The sequence below is a fragment of the Prionailurus bengalensis genome, chromosome B4 (assembly GCF_016509475.1).
Source record: "Prionailurus bengalensis isolate Pbe53 chromosome B4, Fcat_Pben_1.1_paternal_pri, whole genome shotgun sequence".
Lineage (NCBI taxonomy): Eukaryota > Metazoa > Chordata > Mammalia > Carnivora > Felidae > Prionailurus > Prionailurus bengalensis.
Window position 1 is genome coordinate 24,157,854 of NC_057358.1, and position 23,877 is coordinate 24,181,730.

Here is a 23,877-nt window from a genome sequence, read left to right on the forward strand (position 1 = left end):
TGCATGAAGTATTTGGCATAATTCACCAGTGAACCCATCTGGACCTTTCTAGTTTGGAAGATTGTTAATTATTGATTCAACGTCTTTAATAGATTTTGAGCCTATTTAAATCATCTGTTTCTTCTTGTGTGAGTTTTGACATATTGGGTCTTTCAAAGAATTGGTCTTTCATCTCAGTTTTGAGGGATTGAGTTGCTTTTAGTATCCTTTTATTATCCTTTTAATTTCAGTGGAACCTTTGGTGATTGAGGTCCCTTCTTTTTTTTCTGTTACTGGTAACTTTTGTCCTTTTTTTTTTTTTTTTTTTTCCTTAGCCAGACTAGGAGCTTATTTTGTTGTTGTTGTTGTTTTTTTGTTTTTTTGTAAAGCTTTTGGTTTCATTGATCTTTCTGTACTAATTTCTGGTTTCTAATTTCATTGATTTCTGCTCTACTTCTTATTTCTTTTCTTCTGCTTACTTTGGGTTTAATTTGCTCATTTTCTAGTTTCCTAAAATGAAAACTTATTGTTTTTAGATCTCTTTTCTTTTTAATATATGCATTCAATGCTATGGATAGCTGTCTAAACACTGCTTTCGCTGCATCCCACAAATTTGGTAAGTTGTGTTTTCATTCTCACCCAATTCAAAATCTTTTAAAATTTCTTTTAATATTTCTCTTTTGACCCATGTGCTATTTAGAACTACATTGTTTAATCTCCACATATTTTGGAATTTTCTGGTTATATTTCTGTTATTGACTTCCAGTTTAATTCCATTGTGGTCTAAGAGCAGAGATATATGATGTCAGTTATTTTTAATTTGTTAAGGTGTGTTTTATGGCTTAAGATGTGGTCTGTCTTGGTGAATGTTCTATATGAGTTTGAGAAGAATGTGAATTCTGCTGTTGTTGGGCGAAGTAGTCTATATCAGTTATATCCAGTTGATTGATGTTATTGGTGCATTCAACTGTATCCTTACTGCTTTTCTTCTGCCTATGGGATCTGTCCAGTTTTGAGAGACATGCATTCTTCTATTTCTCCTTGCAGTTCTATTAGTTTTTGTCTCACATAGTTTCATGTTCCACTGTTATGTCCATAAACATGAAGGATTATTATGTCTCTTGGAGAAGTGAACCCCTTATCATTATTGTAATATACTTCTTAATCCCTGATAACTTCCTTGCTTTGAAGTCTGCTCTGTCTGAAATTAATATAACTGTTCCAGCTTTCTTTTGATTAATGTTAGCATGGTATATTCCTCTTTATCCATTTATTTATATTTAAAGTGAGTTTCTTGCAGACAACATATGTATAGGTCTTATTTTTTGATCCCTCTAACAATTTGTTTTTAATTGGTATATTTAAACCATTGATGTTCAGAGTGATTACTGATATAGTTGGATTAATATCTGTTATATTTGTTAATGCTTTCTAATTGTTGCCCTTGTTCTTTGTTCCTATTTGTGTTTCCCATTCTTTTTCTGCATTTTGTCATTTTAATTGAGCATTTTCTGTCATCCCATTTTCTCTCCTTTCTTAGCATATTTTGGTAATACTTATTGTTTTTTAGTTTTTTAGTGGTTGCCTTAGAGTTTTTAATATATATTTACCACTAATGTAAGTCTACTTTTAAATAACACTAGAGTCAGCACCCTATAATAACAAAATAATCCTAATTTCTCTCTCCAGTCCCTTGTATCACTGTTATCATTGATTTTATAATATGTAAGCATATATATACATGTATATATATACATATATGCATATGCATACATAATTGAATAAATTATTACTGTTATTCCCTTATTTGTATTGTTCCAGGATCTGGGGAATGCTGTTAATATGTAGACCACAGAATAATGGAATTTGAGAGTCCTAAGAAACAGATTTCTCATGCAAGTGAGCCCCAGAAAAAAACATTTAACAAAGTAGTTAAAGACTTTGGAATGAAACAGCCCTGATTTGAATCCAATTTAGCCATCAGCTGTATGTGCTGAGGGGAGAATGGTAGCCCCTCTAAGTCTCCGTGTCCATGATTGTAAAATGGTGGGAGCCCATGAGTAACTAGGGGGCTGTGGCAGGTAAATGAGATAATGTAGCACTTATGACCATCCGGTATGCTGTATATATAATTAATTTGTTTTTCTCTGTAAACTCCAAGAGGTTAGGGATTTTTGACTGTTTAACTCCTGCTACATTCTAGTGTCTAGAACAATGCCTAATAGTCCCTCACAAACATGCATTGAATGATTCATATAAAGTGGTTAGTCGTGTCTGGAATTTAATGACAGTGGTTGTTGAAAATAATGACGACAACAATAAAAAGCCTAAATCAAATTTTCTGGGAAGCCCATGTTAGCACTCACAGTTGTTCTGATAATTATATTGCCAAGTAATTTTAAATTAGTAAATATTCTTACTAATCCCCTTACTGAAAATGTCTTCTTTTTTCAGTGGAGAAAAAAATTTTCATATTTTTTACTATATCTATGCTGGATTAGCTGAAAAGAAGAAACTAGCCCATTACAAATTGCCTGAAAATAAGCCTCCCAGGTAAGGTCACCACCTTATACAAGGTGGTACTTGTATAAGTAATATTTTCACTTCTGATTGAACTTTAGATTTTGACCCATCCTTTCATATTTTTTTCAGATATCTACAAAATGACCACCTCAGAACAGTACAGGATATGATGAATAATAGTTTCTATAAATCCCAATATGAATTAATTGAGCAATGTTTCAAAGTCATAGGTTTTACAATGGAGGTAAGTATGAAAGACATTTGGAACCTCTTTAGGAAATATTTTGTCATCACTAATGGTAAGAATGAGCATTTATTGAGTGATTAATATATGCCAGGCATTGTACTAAGTGTTTTATGTGAATCATTCTTTTAATTACTGAAACAACCTTACAGAATAACGAGAGTACTTACTAGAATTTTACAGTATTTACTTCATATGTAAAGAGATGGTGGCCATGACATATAATTGAATTTCATTTTGTTCTGAATCTTTCATTTATATTTGTATCTCCCATATATATTACATTTTGCATAAATACCTAAATGGGAGTGCTAGTGGAGTCTTTTTTTAGTGCAGTTTTTTAATACAACTTTATTAAGATGTAATTCACATACCATACAAGTCAGCCATTTACAGTGTACATTTTAATGACTTTTAGTATATTCAGAATTATGCATCCATCATCATAATCATTTTTACAATATTTTCAGGTTCTAAATTTTTCACTCCCAAAAGAAACATGCTAGTGATTAGGAGTTCCTCCTCATTCTTACTCATTTTTGCTTTCTGTCACCGTGGATCATTTTATTCTGGACATTTCACATAAACAGAGTGATGCAATACATCATGCTGTGTGACTAGCTTCTCTCATTTAACATAGTAATGTTTTCAAGGTGCACGCATGTTGGATGGAGCATGTGTCAGTAGTTCATTTCTTTTCATTGTTGAATAATACCTCGTTTTATGGATATGTTATTTATCCGGTCATCAGTTGATAGACATTTGGGTTGTTTCCATTTGGGGGCCATCATGAATAATGCAGCTATGAACACTCATGTACAATTTTTTGTGTGGACGTAAGTTTCCGTTTCTCTTTGGTGTATACCTAGGAGTGGAACTACTGAGTCATAGGTAACACTGTGTTGAACCTTTTGAGGAACTGCTAGACTGTTTTCCAAAGAAGCTGCACTAGTTTACATTCTAACCAGCAGTGCGCAAAGTTTCCAGTTTCTCCATATCCTCCCCAACATTTACTATTATCTGTCTTTTTTATTAGAGCCATCCTAGTGGGTGTGAAGTGGTACCTTATTGTGGTTTTGATTTGCATTTACCTAATGGCTTATGACCCTGAACTTCTTTACGTGTACTTATTGGTCATTTACGTATCTTGTGTGAAGAAATGTCTATTCATACCCTTTACCTTTTTAAAAAATTGGGTTGCGTTTTTATTATTGAATTGTTAAGGATTATTTATGTTGTAAATACAAGTCCCTTATCAGATAAGTGATTTGCAAAAATTGTCTCCCTTTTGTTATCTTTTTACCTTCTTTTTTCTTTTTTCCTTTTTTTAAACTTTAATTTTGAGAGATAAAGAGAGAGAGACAGAGCACAGGGCAGGGAGGAACAGAGAGAGAGAGAGGCACAGAATCCAAAGCAGACTCCAGGTTCTGAGCTATCAGCACAGAGCCCGACGCAGGGCCCAAACTCACAAATTGCGAGATCATGACCTGAGCCGAAGTCAGACACTTAAATGACTGAGCCACCCAGACGCTCCTATTATCTTTTCACTTTCTTGATGGTGTCATTTGCAAGTATACATGTTTTTAATTTTTATGATGTCCAGTTTATCCATTTGTCTTTTGTTGCTTGTTATTTTTGTGTCATATATAGGAAACTATTGACTCATCCAAAGTCACAGAAATTCATACCTAAATATTCTTCCAGGAGCTGTATTGTTTTCACTCTTGCATAAAGGTTACTGTTCCACTTTGAGTTAATATTTGTGTCTGATGTGAGATAGCTTCTTTTGCATGTAGATATTCAGTTGTACCACAACCATTTGTTGAAGACTATTCTTTCCCCATTGCTGGGTTTGGCATCTTTGTGAAAATCAGTTGACCATAGAGGCGCCTGGGTCGCTCAGTGGGTTAAGCATCTGACTTCAGCTCAGGTCATGATCTCACTGTTCCTGAGTTTGAGCCCCACATCGGGCTCTCTGCTTTCAGCACAGACCCACTTCAGAACCTCTGTCCCCCTCTCTCTCTGCCCCTGCCCCCTCGTGCTCACATACACTCTCTCTCTCTCTCTCTGTCTCTAAAATAAATAAACATTTAAAAAAAGAAAATTGAGGTACCTTGGTGTCTCAGTCAGTTAAGCATCTGATTCTTGATTTCAGCTTAGGTCATGATCCCATGGTTCATGAGATCAAGCCCTACGGGAGGCTTTGTGCTGACAATGATGAGCCCACTTGGGATTCTCTCTGTTCCTCTCTCTCTCTCCTTCTCCCCTACTCACTCTCTCTCCCTCTCTCAAAATAAACTTAAAAAAAAAAGAAAGAAGGGGCGCCTGGTGGCTCAGTTGGTTAAGTGTCCAACTTTGCTTGGGTCATGATCTCATGGTTCGTGAGTTCGAGCCCCACGTCGGGCTCTGTGCTGACAGCTTGGAGCTTCAGATTCTGTGCATCCCTCTCCCTCTCCCTCTGCCCCTCACCCACTCACACTCTGTCTCTGTCTCTCATACATAAATAAACATTTTTAAAAATTAAAAAAAAAGATCAGTTGACCATAAGTGTATAGATTTATTTCTGAACTCTCAGTTCTATTATAATTACCTCTACGTGTTTCTGCTAGTCCCACGCTTGATTACTGTGGCTTTGTAATAAGTTTTGAAATTGGAAAGTGTGATTCCCCTAACTTTGTTCTTTTTCCCAATTGTTTTGAATCCCTGGAATTTCTATGTGAATTTGAGGATCAGCTTGTCACTTTCTAGCACAACCTTTTATAAGACTTCTTTTTTGTTCATCTTGCTCTTCCCCATCTCACCCCCTCCATCCATATCTGCTCTTTTTCCCTTTCCCCAGCAAATGGATGTTAACAACTCAGCATTTATAATCCAGCATTTCATATTTATCTCCTTGCTTATAAAGTACTGCTTATAGACACCATGTATACATGTGTAAACACACATGTACATGCACATGAATCTGGAGGGATGGGCATTGTTTTATTAATATGGTATTATATTACACACATTTTTATTTCTTTTTTTTTTTTTCAACGTTTATTTATTTTTGGGACAGAGAGAGACAGAGCATGAACGGGGGAGGGGCAGAGAGAGAGGGAGACACAGAATCGGAAACAGGCTCCAGGCTCTGAGCCATCAGCCCAGAGCCCGACGCGGGGCTTGAACTCACGGACCGCGAGATCGTGACCTGGCTGAAGTCGGACGCTTAACCGACTGCGCCACCCAGGCGCCCCCACACATTTTTCTTTTATACACACACACACATATGTACATGTACATACATGTACATGTACATATACATGTGTACATATGCATACATATATATACATTCATTCTCAGGCCAGTTAACATACAGTATAGTCTTGTCTTCAGGAATAGAACCCAGTGACTCATCGCTTACATATAACACCCAGTGCTCATCCCAACAAGTGCCCTCCTTAATGTCCATCACCTACCTCCCCTACCCCCTCAACCCTCCCCATCAACCCTCAGTTCTCTATATTTAAGTGCCTCTTATGGTTTGCCTCCCTCTCTGTTTATATCTTATTTTTCCTTCCCTTCCTCTATGATCATCTGTTAATTTTCTCAAATTCCACATATGAGTGAAATCATGTGGTGTCTGTTTTTCTCTGGCTGACTTATTTTACTTAGCATAATACCCTCCGTTTCCATCCACGTTGTTGCAGATGGCAAGATTTCATTCTTTTCATCGCCAAGTAGTGTGTGTGTGTGTGTGTGTGTGTGTGTGTGTGTGTGTGTATGCACACCATCTTTTTAATCCATTCATCAGTTGATGGACAGTGGGCTCTTTCCATAATTTGATTGTTGTTGATAGCACTGGTATAAATATTGGGGTGCATGTGCCCCTTTGAATCAGCATTTTTGTATCCTTTGGATAAATTCCTAGGGGTGCAATTGCTGGGTTATAGGGTAGTTCTGTTTTTAATTTTTTGAGGAACCTCCATATTGTTTTCCTGAGTGGCTGCACCAGTTTGCATTCCCCACCCGCAGTGCAAAAGGGTTCCACTTTCTCCACATCCTCACCTACATCTGTTGTTTCTTGAGTTGTTAACTTTAGCCACTCTAACTGGTATTACACACATTTTTCTATACCTGGTTTCTCTCACTCTGCAATACCTTGCAGAAATTCCTTCAAGTCACCTAGTGTAGCACTAAATCAGTCCTCTTAAATTTTTTTTAATGTTTATTTATCTTTGAGAAAGACAGAGCATGAGCATGAGCAGGGGAGGGACAGAGAGAGAGGGCACAGAATCCAAAGCAGGCTCCAGGCTCTGAGCTTTCAGCACAGAGCCAACACGGGGGTCGAACCCACAAACCGTGAGATCATGACCTGAGCCAAAGTTGGACGCTTACGAACTGATCCACCCAAGTGCTCCCAATAAGTCCTCTTAAAGGCAACATAGTGTTCCATGGTTGTACTACCATAATTTATTCTGCCATTCAGATATAACTGGGCATACAACTATTAATGTTTCTAAGTCTTTGTCACTGAACAAGGCCGTAATTTGTTTTTATTTCTTGGTGCTTTTATCTCAGTGGGATAGGTCCCTAGTGGTGGGATTGCTGGGTCATAGGGTATATGTATTTTAAATTTGAATATGAATTGCAAAATTGCTTTCTAACAACTATAAAACATTTGATATTTCTGCCAGCAATGTATGTGAGTCCCCTACACCACCATCTCTGCCATGTGTTGTAGCTTTTTAAATATTTGGTAATCTGACGGGTGTATGTAACCTCTCATTTCAAGTTTGCATATCCTTAACTAAGAGTGAATTTGAGCATCTTTCCTTTTTTTAATTTTTTTTTTTATTTTTTGTGTTAGCTGCTTGGATTTGCTTTTTATGAACATATATGTATGTATGTTGCCCTTTTATTGAGTCATTTCTATGTTTTATGCCAATTTCTTCTCACTGAATATTATTGACATTATATTTCTTTTATCATTTGTGTTTTAAATATGTTTTCAGTTGTATGGCTTGTCCATGGCATACTTATACTTTTTTTTTTCTTAACTTTTTGTCGTTACTTTTACCATATAAAAATAGGGTTTTCATTTTTGTATATTCAGACAAGTCTTTTTTTTGTTTATAGCATCTGGGTTCTAGTCTTGGTTTAGAAATTTTCCACTTTCTCTGGATTATACATGTAGACTCCTAGATTGTTTTGAAAGTTTAAAAACATATACTTAAAATATTAAATATATTTGATCCATTTGAAATTAATTTTTTACATAGTGCCAAATGGGGTACCACTTTTATTCTCTTCCCAATGGAGAGCCAGTCATACCTCACTACGTTAAATAACTACCCTTTGCCTACTGGATTGACTTATCCTATATTAAAGTCTTATATAGAATGGAATCTCTTTCTGAGTCATTATTTTATCCACCAATCTATGTTTCTGTCTCTATATCAATATTCTGTTGACAATTACAGTGGTTTGATATTATATTTTTAGTAAAGCATCCTACCAAGAAAGGCATGTCCTCTTCTCACTTTCTTCTTTTTAATCCTTGCCTAAGCTAATGTCTGTCATTTGTTTCTGTGTATAGACTTTAAGATCAACTTATTCAGTTCTGAAACCCCTGCTGGAATTCTAATGAGAATTGTATTTTAGTAACTTTTGTGGCATTGTTATTTTTATCATGTTTTTTATGTTTTCTCATCACGGGTCATGACCTGCCTTTCTATTTGTTTAGATGTTGTTTGATTTTTTAATAATTTATAGTTTTATTTATGTAGAACTTAAGCTTTTAGGTTTTTTTCCTAACCAGGTCATGGGTTTTGGTGTAATTCTAATTTTTTTTTTCTGCTAGTAGTCTTATGTAAATATATGATCATGTCATCAGTGAAAAGAAGAGTTTTATACTTTTTTCCTGTTATGTCAGTCATCCTATTCTTTTGTGTACTTAGAGCTTCTAAGACTTAGAGTCTAAGTCATTATTAATTACAAATGATTATAACTTGTCTCCCTGTCTTGTTTCTGATTTTAAGTAAAATGGTTTCACTGTTTTGCTCTTATTTCTGATGAAGAGCATTTATCATAATGATTTCCTTTTATTGCTGCTTTGCTGAGGGCTGTTATTAGGAATCCTGCAGACTTATCAAATGCCTTTTCTTCATCAGTTGGCATCATATTTTTCTACAGCAACTTGTTGACATCTATCATGTTGATAGATTTCTTGATATGTAAGTATCCTTACGTTTCTGGAATAAATATAATGGAATCAAACTGTGCTTCTCTTTAGATAAATTTCTGGATTACATTCCCTGGTGTTTTATTTAGAATTTTTGCATCTATATTCATCAGTGAGATTTACCTACTGTTTTAGTTTTCTGTTATATCTTTATCAGATTTGCATATTAAAGGTATGCCAGTGAGCTTTTTATCTTTTTTCTTTGGCCTATAAAAGTTTAAATCAGAGTTAAAATTAGCTCCCAGTGTCTCTGAAGACATAAAGCACCTGGACACAGACACATAGGTCCTCTTCTATATAGAAATTTCCACGGAAGAGACCTAGTCAGCTGGGCCTTTTACAAGCACCCTAGGTTATTTCTATCATTAGAGAAGATTGGGGATCAGTGATATTTAAAACTTTGAATTAAGGTTAGATAAAACTCAGCCATATGTGCCTCTGGTCCTGGGCCTTTTTCATATTGGGTCTTTAATCAGCTTTCTGATTCTTCCGTGATACTTATCTATTTAAATTCTGTTTTCTTTTTGGGTTATCTGTATTTTGCTAAGAAATCATCATCAAACCTGATGCCATAGATATGACTGATGCTGTTTTCTGATGCTTTTAAGTTATTCTGGTTGTGTTTCCTTTTACATTCATTTATGTATGTTTGGCCTTAGTCTCTTTTTTATTTTAATTTTTTTTTAATGTGTATTTATTTTTAAGAGAGAGAGAGAAGGAGATAGAGCATGAGCAGAGGAGGGACAGAGAGAGAGGGAGACACACAATCTGAAGCAGGCTCCAGGCTCTGAGCTGTCAACACAGCTTGTAACCTGTGCTTGTAACCACTGGGCTTACAACTCCACAACCAGTAAATTGCAGTTCAAATAGGGAAACTCAGTGGCTATGTGGTACCTAGGTAGCAAGGAGATGATTGGGGGGGGGGGGGGACCTTCTCTCTGTTGATGCATTAAATAGCTTAATGCTGTAAAGTGGAACAAAGAAACCATTGTTTGATAAGATTTCTGAAGGTTTTGGAGGAAGCTTGTACTCTGTGCTTACCTATAATATGAAGAACTTTCTCCCAGCAAGACAGATGCCTGGTTCTTACAGTGGCCAGTGTGTGACTCTCATTTCCCTTCTCCACCCTCATAAAAGAGAACAACAGCAAAGGTTGGCAGGGTGACTGGATGGATACATGAGGATGGGAGAATTTGCCTGACCAGTAGCAGCTTTTGCTGGAGAGCTGGGAGAGAAATGGTGAGGATGGCATATTGGTTGACAATCAAGTGATAATTAAGCTTATAGAATTCACTGTGGCTATCTCATGTAAGGAGTAGAGTGCTGTACATCCCTGTATGTGCTCTGAGGTCAGAGTGTCATATCATGTCATATTGTGCTGAAAACTGTGCTGTTAACCTGACCTGACTACCTTTTGGGAGCAACATCTCAACTGTAGTATCTAGAGTCAGAGATAACCCTAATACATTTCCTAATAAAATCGATACTTTTATTATTGGCAAAATAAATGTGTTTGTTGTTGGTTCAGCTCTGGAAGCGTGAGTTTCAGCCATGTTCCAGGTCCCCTTCTTATACTTCCTTCTGATGTCCCAAGCATCACAGGTGACCGCTTGGGTCTTTTGCTCTCTGGCTTAAAGGACCAAGATCTTGTCCTCCTCTGAGTGTTTCAGCACAGTGTAAACCTAGATTGGCCGCATTGTGAGTAGAAATAGAACGTTTGCTGCTCTGCCAGCTGGCACGATACTAATTAGTTTAACCCTAACCCTACCCTGACCCCAGTCTCTCCCTGGGCACAACTGCTTCCCAGTGTACCTTTCTCACTCTGCCTGGCAAAATTCACTTTCAAATCTGGCTCCTCCGCTTCTGCTATATCACTTTCCCTCCCTAACCCTGCCCTCACCCCCAGCTTGTACCTATAAAGACAAGTTGATTTAAGCCCGGGGGGTAAGGGGGGTGAACTCCTGCCTCTTAAAGCAGAAGCCAACTTATTTGTGCATGCAGTGAATAGAGAAAAAGGCAGCATCTACCCTTTTCTCCAGTCCTTGGTCATAAGGTGAATGTTGCTCGTGGTAGGTGATCCTTTGGACGGTGCTCTGGCTCTGTGGGCTGACTGGTTTTGGGGGAAACAACAGAGGTTGACTGCATCTCAGGGCGTTCTCCAAACTAGAAGCATGTCGTACAGGAGGCAAGAGGCTCCTGGTTCTGACCAGGGCTGGACCTCTTTGTAGCTCCTTTCCCGGGTGTTTGTCATCAGAAGAGCTTATCTTCTTAGCAGTTCCCTCCCCCAGAGGTTGCTATCTTAGAAGCAGGGAATCATTTTTAATTGGTTTGTTTACTTCTAAGTCCCTCTCATTAGAGGCAGGGTTTTACTTATATTTGGTTCAGCTCCTTTCTTTTGCTTGGTAGAACCATATTTAGTAACACTGAAATGAAAGTAGTTTTGCAGTTAACATCTACTGACAAATATAATTCATTTCTTTAAAACACAGTATTCTAAAACCACAGTATTCTAAACTTACACATACTCGGTGTTTATTGAGCATGCAAACCTCTAAACATATAGTTTGGAATAAAGGAAAATATAAAATCTGTTTCTGGAGCAAAGCATAATCACTGCGCAGTATCTTTTTTTAATTATTTTATTCTCTTTTTTAATTTTATTTTTTATTTTGAGAGGGGGTGGGTAGAGAGAGAGGGAGACAGAGAGTCTCAAGCAGGCCCCACCCCCATCATGAAACTGTGAGAACAGGACCTGAACTGAAATCAAGTGTCAGACTGCTCAACTGAGTCATTCAGGTACCCCACTGTTAAATATCTTGTGAAGACTTGGTCCAGTTCAAGGTGACTCTCCTAGGATGTGGTATCTCCCATCTGAAAGCAGAGACTCAGAGAGTTAACAGGGCATATTGCCCAGGTTTGGAGACAGTAGAATTAAACTGAGTAGATGTTTATTTTCTTTTTATCCAAGCCCTGATGGTTTTGTTTGTTTGTTTGTTTGTTTGTTTGTTTGTTTGTTGTGGGGGTTTTTTTGTTTCTCTTTTTGTTTTGTTTTTTTTGGAGTTGGGGCAGAGGGAGAGGGAGAAAGAATCTTAAGCAGGCTCTACACTAGGCATAGATCCCAGGGGCTGGGCAAGAGTCAGATGCTTAACCTACTAAGCCACCCGGGCACCCGTGATTTTTTTTTTTTAACCTCACTGGCTTTCTTGGATATTTCCTGTGTCAGCGGCTGCTTCAGTTCCATTTTGGAAACAGGCAGCTTTAAATATCAAGTTAAATAACATGATTCTCACACCCTCCAAGCATAGCTTGCTGCTTTCCCACTTCACTGGAGCAGAGTTGTGGTGATTCTCCAAGATGACCATCTCTTTCTCTCTCTCTCTCTCTCCCCCTCCCTTATCATTCTCTGATGGGTGTTGATAGTACCCATGGTAGATGTGTCCCTTTAAATATCCCTAGGGGTTACATACAATTCACTTGTGCATTGGTGAGTCAACACAATGCAAAGGAATGACAGGCAAATCAAAAGCAGATCTTCTCTGAAAATCACACAAGTTGGAAACTCTAAAACATTTTAAAACATATGATTTCCTAAGCCATTGTCCTGCCATGGTTTTAAAGTAAATGGAGACTAGTTTTATGATTCAACTCATTTAGAGAACATGTTTACTATGTCATGACAGGAGGTTTTGTTTTTCTTAGCACAGTCATTTGTTTCATGTCTAAGATGGGAATGCCTTTTTCTGCTTTAATTTTGCTTACATTTCTTATGATAGTCTAAAATAACATTCTAATACATTTTCTTTGGATTACAAGTTATGACTATAGTTACAACAAAATACAGTTACAACAAAACTTGTGAAACAAGTTTTTAAGTATCTTAAGTGAATTTCTGTGAAATGCTTCATTTTAAAAAATTGGTTTGGGCTGGGGTGAGAGAGGCATATCAGTCTTTTTTAGTCATTTGATAATGATTTTAAAATAATAATAACTTGATACCTACTTGTCTTCATTCAAAATGCAGAAAATAAGTTATGATTCTAGTAGGTCCTAACTCAGCCAACACTAATGACCTGAACGAAATGAATGATGGGACCCAGGAAGACAGTTAGTTAAAATAACAATATTTCTGTACTAGGGAGTCAGCACCTGTGGGTTAAATTCCTTGACATGGCTTGTCTCTAGCTGTGTGTCCTTAGACCAATAAGTAAACCTGTCTAGTGTGAGTTTCATTATCAGTACAATAAGTTTCATTATCTATGATTTGATGACTAAAATTGAGGGCTATATAATTTTAATTCTAATCTTTGCAGATTGGTCATGTCATTTTATCGCTTTAAGTACGTGCGAAGTTCATCCTACACAGAGCAAATGTTAATATCCCTTGTATAGAAATTCACCTGCACATGCTGACGGCAGGGCCTCTCCTTCCTTTCCTCTTGTCAGTTCCTGTTTGGCTGGTAATGTGGGCTCTGATAGTGTCCCTGCCTGTGGGTACCTCCCAGCCTGCTCCTCCCCATCCTGCCTTCTCTGTCCTTTCTCAGTGGCAGCATTAGCATCTTGACTATCCCAGGGCTAGACTGGGTAGTGCCACACCCCTCAGCCTGGGCTGTTGTCACTTTGTCATGGTCCACGGTGATTCCCACCTGCTTTGAAGCACAGGGATTGTCCTTTCTCACCACTCTCTTGAGTGGGGTGAAGAAAACTTTACTGTCACTTGATTGACGCAAAAGAAAACAGTTTGATAAGCATTAATTGAGTGCCTGCTGTGTAGGAATTAGATATATGAATTAAGCAGAGTCTCTGTCCTCATTGAATTTATAATCTGATAGAAGACACATACGCTAAGCATAATGTCAATAAAATGTAATCAATTCCATGATAACAAACAGAGAATGTTATAGAAACATGAAGTCTAGTGGCTGGTCACTGAGAGGTTCTAAGAAGAGATTATAATGTGTGGAGAAGGAGAAAAAGAACATGAACTGGAACTAAGGTGTGAAAATGATGGGGAATTCTTAGAAACCTACAAGGAAGGAAGTAGATGAACATACACTGACGTGTCATTATGATCCGAAGTTCATAGTTGACATTAGGATTCACTTTTGGTGAAAACGTAAGTTTTCAGTTCCTTTGGGTAAATACCATGGATCTCAGTTGTCCGATTAGGTGGTAAGAGTGTGTTTAGTTTTGTAGGAAACTGTCAAGCTGTCCACCAAGGTGGCTGTAACAGTTTGCATTCCCAGCAGCAATGAGTGAGAGTTCTTGTTGCTTCACATCCTGATCAGCATTTGGTGTTGTCAGTGTTTTTTTGGCTTTTGGCCAATCTGAAAGGTATGCCATGGTAACCCCTTGTGGTTTCCATTTACATTTCTCTGATGACGTATGATGTGGAACATCTTTCATATGCTTATTTGGCATCTGTACATCTGCTTTGGCAAGGTGTCTGTTAAGGTCTTTGACCCATTTTTTTAACCAGGTTTTTTTTTATTGTTTTTAAAAAAATTTATGTTTTGGATAACAATCCTTTATCAGATGTGCCTTTTGCAAATACTTTCTTCCAGTCTGTGGCTTGTCTTCTCATTCTCTTGACACATCTTTTATTTCAATTTGTGCATCTAACAGTCTTTGTCTAAGATTAGAAACAACTTTCTGTCTGCTTTGTTCACTTAACTCATAACTTGTCCTAAACAGATATAATTAAGTTCTTTGCATGCCTGAAACTATGTAAAAATTTAGTACATTTCAGTCTTTCAGATATTCTAAATGACTAACACAGCAGTCTTATCAGGAATGATAAGGACTTTCTAAACTTTCTAGTCATTTAACTAAATCTTAAACACTTCAACTTACTAGCCCTGAATATAATAATAATTTAAAATTACTAATGTAGAAGATCAAGTATTTTATATATTTGAATACACTTTGCAAATTATGTTATGCTTTTGAAATTAAAATCATAAGTATATTATCAAATAAGTATTTAAATTCAAGTCACAAAAGTTAGTTGCCAGATTTTTTTTCTATGTCTCTAATATTATCTCAAAGGTTTTAAACAGTTAAGAATAAACACATTGAGGGAGCCTGGGTGGCTTAGTCGGTTAAGTGTCCGATGTTGGCTCAGGTCATGATCTCGTGATTCATGGATTTGAGCTCCGTGTTGGGCTCTGCACTGACAGCTCAGAGCCTGGAACCTGCTTCAGATTCTATGTCTGCCTCTCTCTCTGCCCCTCCCCTACCTGCACTCTCTCTCTCTCTCTCTCTCAAAAATAAACAAACATTAAAAGAAAAAGAATAAACATGATTATCCCAAGGTTATGCATCTTATTCATCAATTTAGTAAAAAAGCATTGATACTATATCCCTTTGCTAAGGCTGCCATAGCAAAGTACCCCAGGCCAGGTGATTTAAGTAACAGAAATTTATTTCCTCACAGTTCTACAGGTTAGAAGTCTGAGACAAGGTTAGTTTCTTGTAGAGGGCTGTGAGGGAGAATCTGTTCCATGCCTCTTCTCTACCTTCTGGTGATTCCCTGGCAGTCCTTAGTGACCTTGGATTGCAGAGGCCTCACCTTGATCCCTGTCTTCTTCTTCACATGGCAGTCTCCATGGGAAGAGTTCTCATACTCTTACCATGTGATCCAGCAGTCAAGGTCTTTGGTATTTACCCAAAGGAATTGAAAATTTATATCCACACAAAAACCTGTGTACTAATGTTTGTAGTAACTTCATTCATAATCACCAAAACGTAAAGTAACTGAGACGTCCTTCAGTGGGTGAATGGATAAATAAACTGTGGCACATCCTAATAATGGGGTATTATTCAGTGCTAAAAAGAAACGAGCTATCAAGCCATGAAAACACGCGGGGGAACCTTAAATGCACATCACTAAGTGAAAGAAGCCAATCTGAAAGGGCTATAGACTATATGATCCCAACTATATAACATTTTGGAAAAGGCAAAACTATGGAAACAGTAAAAGACCACGGGTAGTTATAGGCTGCGAGGAGAGGTGAGTAGGCAGAGCACAGGGGATTTCAGGGCAATGGAAATACTGTATGGTACTATAGTGGTAGATAGGTGTCATTATACATTTATAAAAATCCAGAGAATATCCGACACCAAGTGTGAACTCTGATGTCAACTATGGACTTTGGGTGACAATCATGTTTCAGTGTAGGTTCATTGATTATAACACATGCATCACCCTAATGCAGGATGTTGATAGTGGGGAGAGCTGGGTGTGTGGAGCAAGGAGGACAGGGGCTAACTGGTAACTCTATGCTTTCCACTCAATTTTGCTGTGACCCTCAAACTGCTCTAAAAATCAAGTTTAGGGGTACCTGGGTGGCTCAGTCAGTTATGCGTCTGACTCTTGATCTCAGTTCAGGTTTTGATCACACAGTCATGAGTTCAAGCCCAGCATTGGGCTCTGCACTGGATGTGAAGCCTTCATAAAAATAATAAATAAATAAAAATAAAGTTTGTTTATTAAAAAAAAACTATAATAAAATACAGAAAGTAGAAATACATAGAAATAATCCATATAGAAATTCAGTATAGGAAATGATCCATACCCTTTGGTTCCAGGAGACTGTAGAGTCCTTGAGAACAGAAATTATTTTTAGTTATTGATATATCCAGTATCTGACATAGTGCTTAATAAATAGCAAACAGATGCTGGTTGGATGAACGAATGGATGGGTGGATGGTTGAATAAGAGATGTAGTACAAGAAACTTCTGGAAGAGGAAGAGTCCTTCTAACAATTATTTTGCCTTGGGAAGATTAACTCAGTGCAGACAGAGTAGTGACCTTGCCCCACACACGGTGTTTTTTTGGTTTGTTTTGTTTTTTATAAATTTTTTTAACATTTATTTATTTTTGAGACAGAGAGAGAACATGAACAGGGGAGGGTCAGAGAAAGAGGGAGACACAGAATCTGAAACAGGCTCCAGGCTCTGAGCTGTCAGCACAGAGCCCGACACAGGGCTCGAACCCACAGACCGCAAGATCATGACCTGAGCCGAAGTCGGACGCTTAACTGACTGAGCCACCCAGGCGCCCCCCCACACACATAGTTTTGGGTTGCTTTCTGCATAGACGATCAGCCTAGTGTACAAGCTCAGAAGCAGAGCGGGAATGTCCAGAGCAGCAGTGGAGTAGATTGGAGCCTGATGCATCAGAACAATGAAGGTCTGACTTTCCAGAAAACAAGCCAGGAACATGTTTCTCCTTGAAGATACTGCAAGAGCAGTAGCAGTCCAGCCTCCTCAGATACAGACAAAGCAGGAGGTGGAGTAGATAGAGGGAATTGTGAATATTTTCCAATCTCTAGGGAGCACTTGGAGGTATGCTTTTCCTGTAAGCCACTCTTCTTCCTCTGTGGGAAGGTATAGTGCATTCAGTGAGCTGGGAGGCAGGATTCAAATCTCAGTTCATTCAAAGTCCATGGAACATTGTTAGATTGTTTTACGCCTTGGTAGTTTTGTTGTTTTTTATTTGTTTTTGTTTTTTTATGCCTTGGTAGTTTTATATGTAAAATGAAAAAATGTTCTTTTGCTTATTATTATTGTCAAATAAAAATCGTTCTGGACTCCTTGGGGTGACAGCATCAGAGATGATTAGTCTTTGTGCCACGAATGAACCAAGTGCCTGGTCAAGGTCATACCCGTGCCCGAGGTCAGGCCCCTTTGAGCCTCATCAGTCTAGCTGCCAGACCCAGACTGAGCTAGGGCCCTGATTTGCTGTCTTCTGAGCCTCCAACTGTACTCCAAATGAATATTGTAATTACAGGATATCAAGGGGAGCCCCAGTCTAGAAAGATTACACAGTTCTTCTCATAAACTGTTGAATTAAGAATTAAATGTCGATTGATTCAGCATGTGATTCTCTGTAATGAATCTCTAAATGCTATTAAAAATCCAACTTGGGAACTTACACACCTGGACTTTCTAGTCTGTAACTGACACACAAAGTTTTGAAGGAACACAGTTTTCAACAGTCTATTTCAAGGCATATTCCTGGTGTCATTTATCCATAATGTCTACAGTTTCCTCAAGAAAAATACAGCAGGATGTCAGATGCTGTATTTATTTCCCCACCTGCCATTAAAGCCCACACTGGTTGCCTCTTTACAAGTTATGCATGTTACAAATGGAAATTCCTTACCAGGAGAGTATTCTTAGAAAAGTGATTCACATCCAGCCTATCAGCACATTTATTGTTCTACTTCCAAAATATACCCCAGTGCATTGACTTCTTTCTGTCTCCACCATTTACTATTCTAGTCCAAGCCATCATCATCTCTCACTAGACTACTGCGATAGCCTCCTGACAATTCCACTTTTCTGTCTGCTCCCAATCCATTCATTTCCACATAGTAGGCAGATTTATCAGTTTAAAATATCACAGCTCCCTGCTTTGAAATCTCTAGTGGCTTTACATGGCGATTCAAATGAGGTCCAAACTCTACAGTGAGCCCAGAGGGCCTGGCTCATGCTCACCTCTCTGGCTCCTATCACATCATCCCTCACTGTCCTCCAGCCCCACTCTTCCTTCTTTCCTCACGCAAGGCCCTTGCCCTTGCTGTCCCCTCTGCCTGGAATGTTCTGATTCCAGTTCTTCGCCTAGGTGGTTCCCTTGTCACCAAGGCCTCAGCTTCTCAGAGGGCAGCTCTCCCTAACCTCCCCAACTCAAAAGACCCTCCCTGCCCTTTTCAGTCACTCTCCATTGCTCCTCTATGTGTTTTTCTCTTCACAGCCCATTTTGTTACTGAAAATGTCATGTTTGTCTATTTGTTTCTTAATGCCTGCCCTCTCACTGCCTAAACACCCCAAGGGAACGAAGATCTTAGTTTTGCCTCTTCTGAATCCCCTGTGACAAGAGCAGTGCCTGGCATAAGATATATATTTATTGGATAAGTGAATACCTAGATATATACAGATATAGCTATATATTCATTCAGCAAATATATTTATTTAAATGTTTATGTATTCATATGTTATATATGAATGAAAAAATGTCCCTGAAGATTTTTTTCACATCCAGTTTTTATCATGACTTAGAATGTTGGAGTGGATGGAATAATCAATTCTATTAAGTGTAGGAGCTGGATTAAAATAAAGGCAGCAACGTAAGAAAACAATAAAGATTTTGTCTGTTTCCTATACCTTACTGCACCTTGAACATAGTTGGAATGACACCAAGAATTACCATAGACTCCTTGATAAAATGCCTTCTATGCCTCCAAGAAGAGGTGTGGGGTGTGTGTGTGTGTGTGTGTGTTTCTGAATATATTTTTATGTACCTTATTTAGGGTTTTACCACTATAAATTCTAAGCTGTAGTCCAGAGTTCTCATGCCTATACTTAAACGATACATATCCTTTGATTTTGATGCTGGGATCTTTGGGTCTTTCTTCCTTAGCTCCCTTTATTAAGCTCACTTTTAAGATGGCCTCAAGGAAAATGAACATCTGGAAATGACCACATTAAATCCCAAAGTTAAGTATCACATAGACCAATTTTTCTGTGGCCCAAGGAATTAGATATTTTTACCTCCTCTGAGGGGAGCTCCTCATTTATTTTTTTTCTTCATACTGTCATTCATAAAAAATTTTTTTATCATTCGCCAGGTAACAGGTACCATGCTCACCTCTCATATTAAAATAACAAATGAGACTGAGCCTACTTGGATCTTGGCCTACTTGGGTCTCAGAATGACATCATTGTCTATGGGATGACCTTCTTATGCTGGAGCCTTAGCATTCTTACCCAGTCTGTCTCCAGCCATAGTCACTGCCTTGCTATATGCCAGGGAAGGTGATGTTAACATTTTCATGGTATGTTTCAGCAACTTGGAAGCATATACAGTATACTGGCTGCAATCATGAATGTTGGAAACATTGAATTTTCTTCTGTGGCAACTGAACACCAGCTTGACAAGAGCCACATTTCCAATCATGCAGCTCTGGAAAACTGTGAGTTTTATTATCTTCTGTTCAACACTGAACTCTTTTTTTTTTAATGTTTATTTATTTTTGAGACAGAGAGAGACAGAGCATGAGCAGGGAAGGGGCAGAGAGAGAGGGAGACACAGAATGTGAAGCAGGCTCCAGGCTGTGAGCTGTCAGCACAGAGCCCGACGTGGGGCTCAAACTCACGAATTGTGAGATCCTGACCTGAGCCGAAGTCAGATGCCCAACCAACTGAGCCACCCAGGCACCCCAACACTGAACTCTTGAAAAATGTCTAATGACATACTTTTAAGTGTCACATAAAGACAATTTCAAAAAAAACTTCAAAAAAAAGATAATTTCAAGTGATTGTACTGATAGAGAATCCTGAAAAAGAATATTCAGATTCAATTTGCATAAAATGAAGCTTTTAAAGTCCAATATTTAAAACACATATTCATACCTGCAAAATAACTGATTACTGAAGAAAACCTTCCTAAGTCTAGGCTTTAGACGGTTTTAGGAGCTATTTACATTTCAATGTAAAAACACAGAAAATATAAATAAAATTTAGTAAACTGATCTGAAAGGAGTTAAAGTTATTATTTGATAGATTTAGTGTACATATCATTTTATTTTATTTTTTAAATATAATTTGTTGTCAAATTGTCTTCCATGAAACACCCAGTGCTCATCCCAACAAGTGCCCTCCTCAATGCCCATCGCCCAGTTTTCCCTCTCCACCCCCCATCAACCCTCAGTTTGTTTGTTCTCTGTATTTAAGAGTCTCTTATGGTTTGCATCCCTCCCTCTGTGTTTGTAACTTTTTTTTTCTCTTTCCCCTCCCCCATGGTCTTCTGTTAAGTTTCTCAAGATCAACATATGAGTGAAAACATATGGTATCTGTCTTTCTCTGACTGACTTATTTCACTTATAAGCAATAAAGACTTGTATATTTATTTTCATACCGGATGAATTTTTATACTCATTCATCCTGGGTTAACTGATTTTGCAATAATTTTGTATACAAGAAAAGTGCAATATTGTATTTGCTTTAAATCAACTTTTTCTCTATCTAGCAGAGTTTAATGAATTATTCCAATAGCTTAAGGTTTCCCACTGATTTTCTGGTGGCACAGCTTTTTTATTTAGAATATATGCTATTTTTTTTAATTTTTAATGTGGGCATATGCCTCTATAATTCCAGATTTGTTATGTTTCATATATAATGTAGAGAATCATGATATAAATTTTTATTTATATATTTTTTCTGACTTATACTTAATCAGAAACAGAATGAGCTGTTTTAGGATGAATTTCAGAGGACCAGATACGAACCATTCTAGTCTGGACCTGTCCTTACATCCCTATCATCTCCATGCCACTTTGTCTCTGGGACCAGCTTAGTAATACAGAAGAACTGAGATTGGCATGTAATGGTTGCCGTGGACCTGAGAACCTGTTCTGATTTTTCATATATAAATAAAGTTAAATGACCAGAAGATATTAGACTAATAGTTGTTTTTTGTGGGGTTTTTCTGTTTTTTTTTTCTGGGCCATGGATCTCCCTCTGGCCCATGATGAGCCGGGCCTTCTTCTGGCCAATGTGCTGCAGGCTATGTAGATCCTGGGCTGAACCTTCATTCAGCAGACCTAATATTTTTTGGCACCCATGGGCCAGTAGTTCCAGGTTGATCTGTAGCTCCCAGCAGTCCCCAGTTATCAGATGTGGAAGGAAAAAACAGAAAACTCCAGTGATATATTCAGATCTCACCATTGATCATAATTAGAAGAGTTATCAACAATGAAGAGAATGATTGACCACAGAGATATTTGTAGATTATGAATATATACTCAGAAACTAACAAACTAAGAACTGACTTTGACAATTGAGAACATATTTCTATATAGGAAACAGTCATTTGGGTCACAAAAGATTAATATTTATATGAATATAGTTAAAATTAAAGCACTTTGTGGAATAGCCTTTTATGGCAAATAAAAATTTTGCTAACTTATAATGATTTATAATTAAAGTTGCAAGGAATTATCTCCAAACCAAGGCCATGTTTCCTGATGGTTTTACAGGTACATTGTTTCAATCAGGGGCCAGTTCTGGCTGTTCTGTCTCATAAATATCTCTCAAATCTGACCACTTCTGTTTATCTCCATCATCTTCGTTCTCACTGAAGACAACATCACCTCTCACCTGAGCTAAGTAACCTCCCAATTGTTCATTCTACATCAGTTCTTGAACTTTTCCAGGCCATTCTCCACAATTCATTCAGAAACCACTTAATGCATGTATCTAGAAGGTTCTCTCAATCTTTCTCTCCCTCTCTCCCTCCCTGTCCCTCTCCTCCTCCCTCTATCTTCCTACTTAAGTTTCTTGATTAGCTTCCATTCCTTCTAGATAAAGATGATCAAGACTAGAAGTTTGCCTTATGAGGTATTATACTTAGCAATATATCCCCAGGTAAAATGAACAATGCAGGAATAGACATTAATCAATGGGAAACACTATTCAGAAACAGAAACAGATCCAAGCAGAATTGCCAGAAATGGCATTACAAATCACTAGGGAATCAGTGTTGTAGGGACAGCAAACTGGCTAGCCACTTAGGGGAGTGGGGGTGGGGGGGGATTCGAATTCTTGTCATACACCATATACCAAAATAAGTTACAAATCTATACCATTTAAATGCAAAAAATCATAAAAGTTCAGGACAAGAGTGCGTTTATATAATCCTGAAATGAGAAAAGACTTGAAGGATTTTATGTGCCGAAAACCAAAAGCAGAAAGGATTTTTAATGGATATTTGACTACATAAATATTAAAACTCTTTCATACTAACAAAAGAAAAATAAACAAAATTGCAATACAGGTAAAAAATAAAAGAAAATATTTGTACTGTACATATAAGAAATATGTGTAAGCTATGAAGAGCTCTTCTAAGCTTATTAGGAAAAGACAAATATATCAATGAAAAAAGGGAGTTTATAAAATAAAACCACAAATTACTAATAAAAATATGAAAAAAATAAAGTATTTAGCTTCACTAGGAGTCAGTTAAAAACAAATTGAAAAATGAAGGCATTTTTTCCTATCAAATAGGCCATTCTCAAAAATAATATGTGGTACCCATGAAATTGCATTAAAATTGTTTTTTTATTTGGCTGATAAGAATATAATTGGTTCAGGGTTTTTGAAGAATAGCTAAATAGTATACATAAGAAGGCTTAAATATGTTTATATACACTGAACCAATTACTGATTCTAAGCAATTTATGCTAAGAAAATCATACGAAACAGGAACACAGATTCATACACAAAATATTTATCCCAGCATTCTTTACAATTATGAACATATGGAAACAACCTAAATATCCAACAATTTAAAATTATTGATATATTATGATATATAGCAGACTATTATGCAGCAAATTAAAATTTACAAGCAATATTTATTTATTTATTTATTTATTTATTTATTTATTTATTTTTATGAAATTTATTGACAAATTGGTTTCCATACAACACCCAGTGCTCATCCCAAAAGGTGCCCTCCTCAATACCCATCACCCACCCTCTCCTCCCTCCCACCCCCCATCAACCCTCAGTTTGTTCTCAGTTTTTAACAGTCTCTTATGCTTTGGCTCTCTCCTATTCTAACCTCTTTTTTTTTTTTTTCCTTCCCCTCCCCCATGGGTTCCTGTTAAGTTTCTCAGGATCCACATAAGAGTGAAAACATATGGTATCTGTCTTTCTCTGTATGGCTTATTTCACTTAGCATCACACTCTCCAGTTCCATCCACGTTGCTACAAAAGGCCATATTTCATTTTTTCTCATTGCCACGTAATATTCCATTGTGTATATAAACCACAATTTCTTTATCCATTCATCAGTTGATGGACATTTAGGCTCTTTCCATAATTTGGCTATTGTACAAGCAA

General features: G+C 37.4%; 1 protein-coding gene across 1 annotated transcript in view; it reads left to right on the forward strand.

Annotated features, from left to right (window-relative positions):
• The window catches only part of MYO3A (myosin IIIA), a 229,856-nt gene that overhangs the window by 112,098 nt on the left and 93,881 nt on the right, over positions 1 to 23,877 (forward strand). Inside the window, exons 14-16 of the mRNA XM_043564326.1 lie at positions 2,434 to 2,532; positions 2,632 to 2,746; positions 19,820 to 19,946. Coding sequence (XP_043420261.1) covers positions 2,434 to 2,532; positions 2,632 to 2,746; positions 19,820 to 19,946 — 341 coding nt within the window. The remainder of the gene's footprint in view (positions 1 to 2,433; positions 2,533 to 2,631; positions 2,747 to 19,819; positions 19,947 to 23,877) is intronic.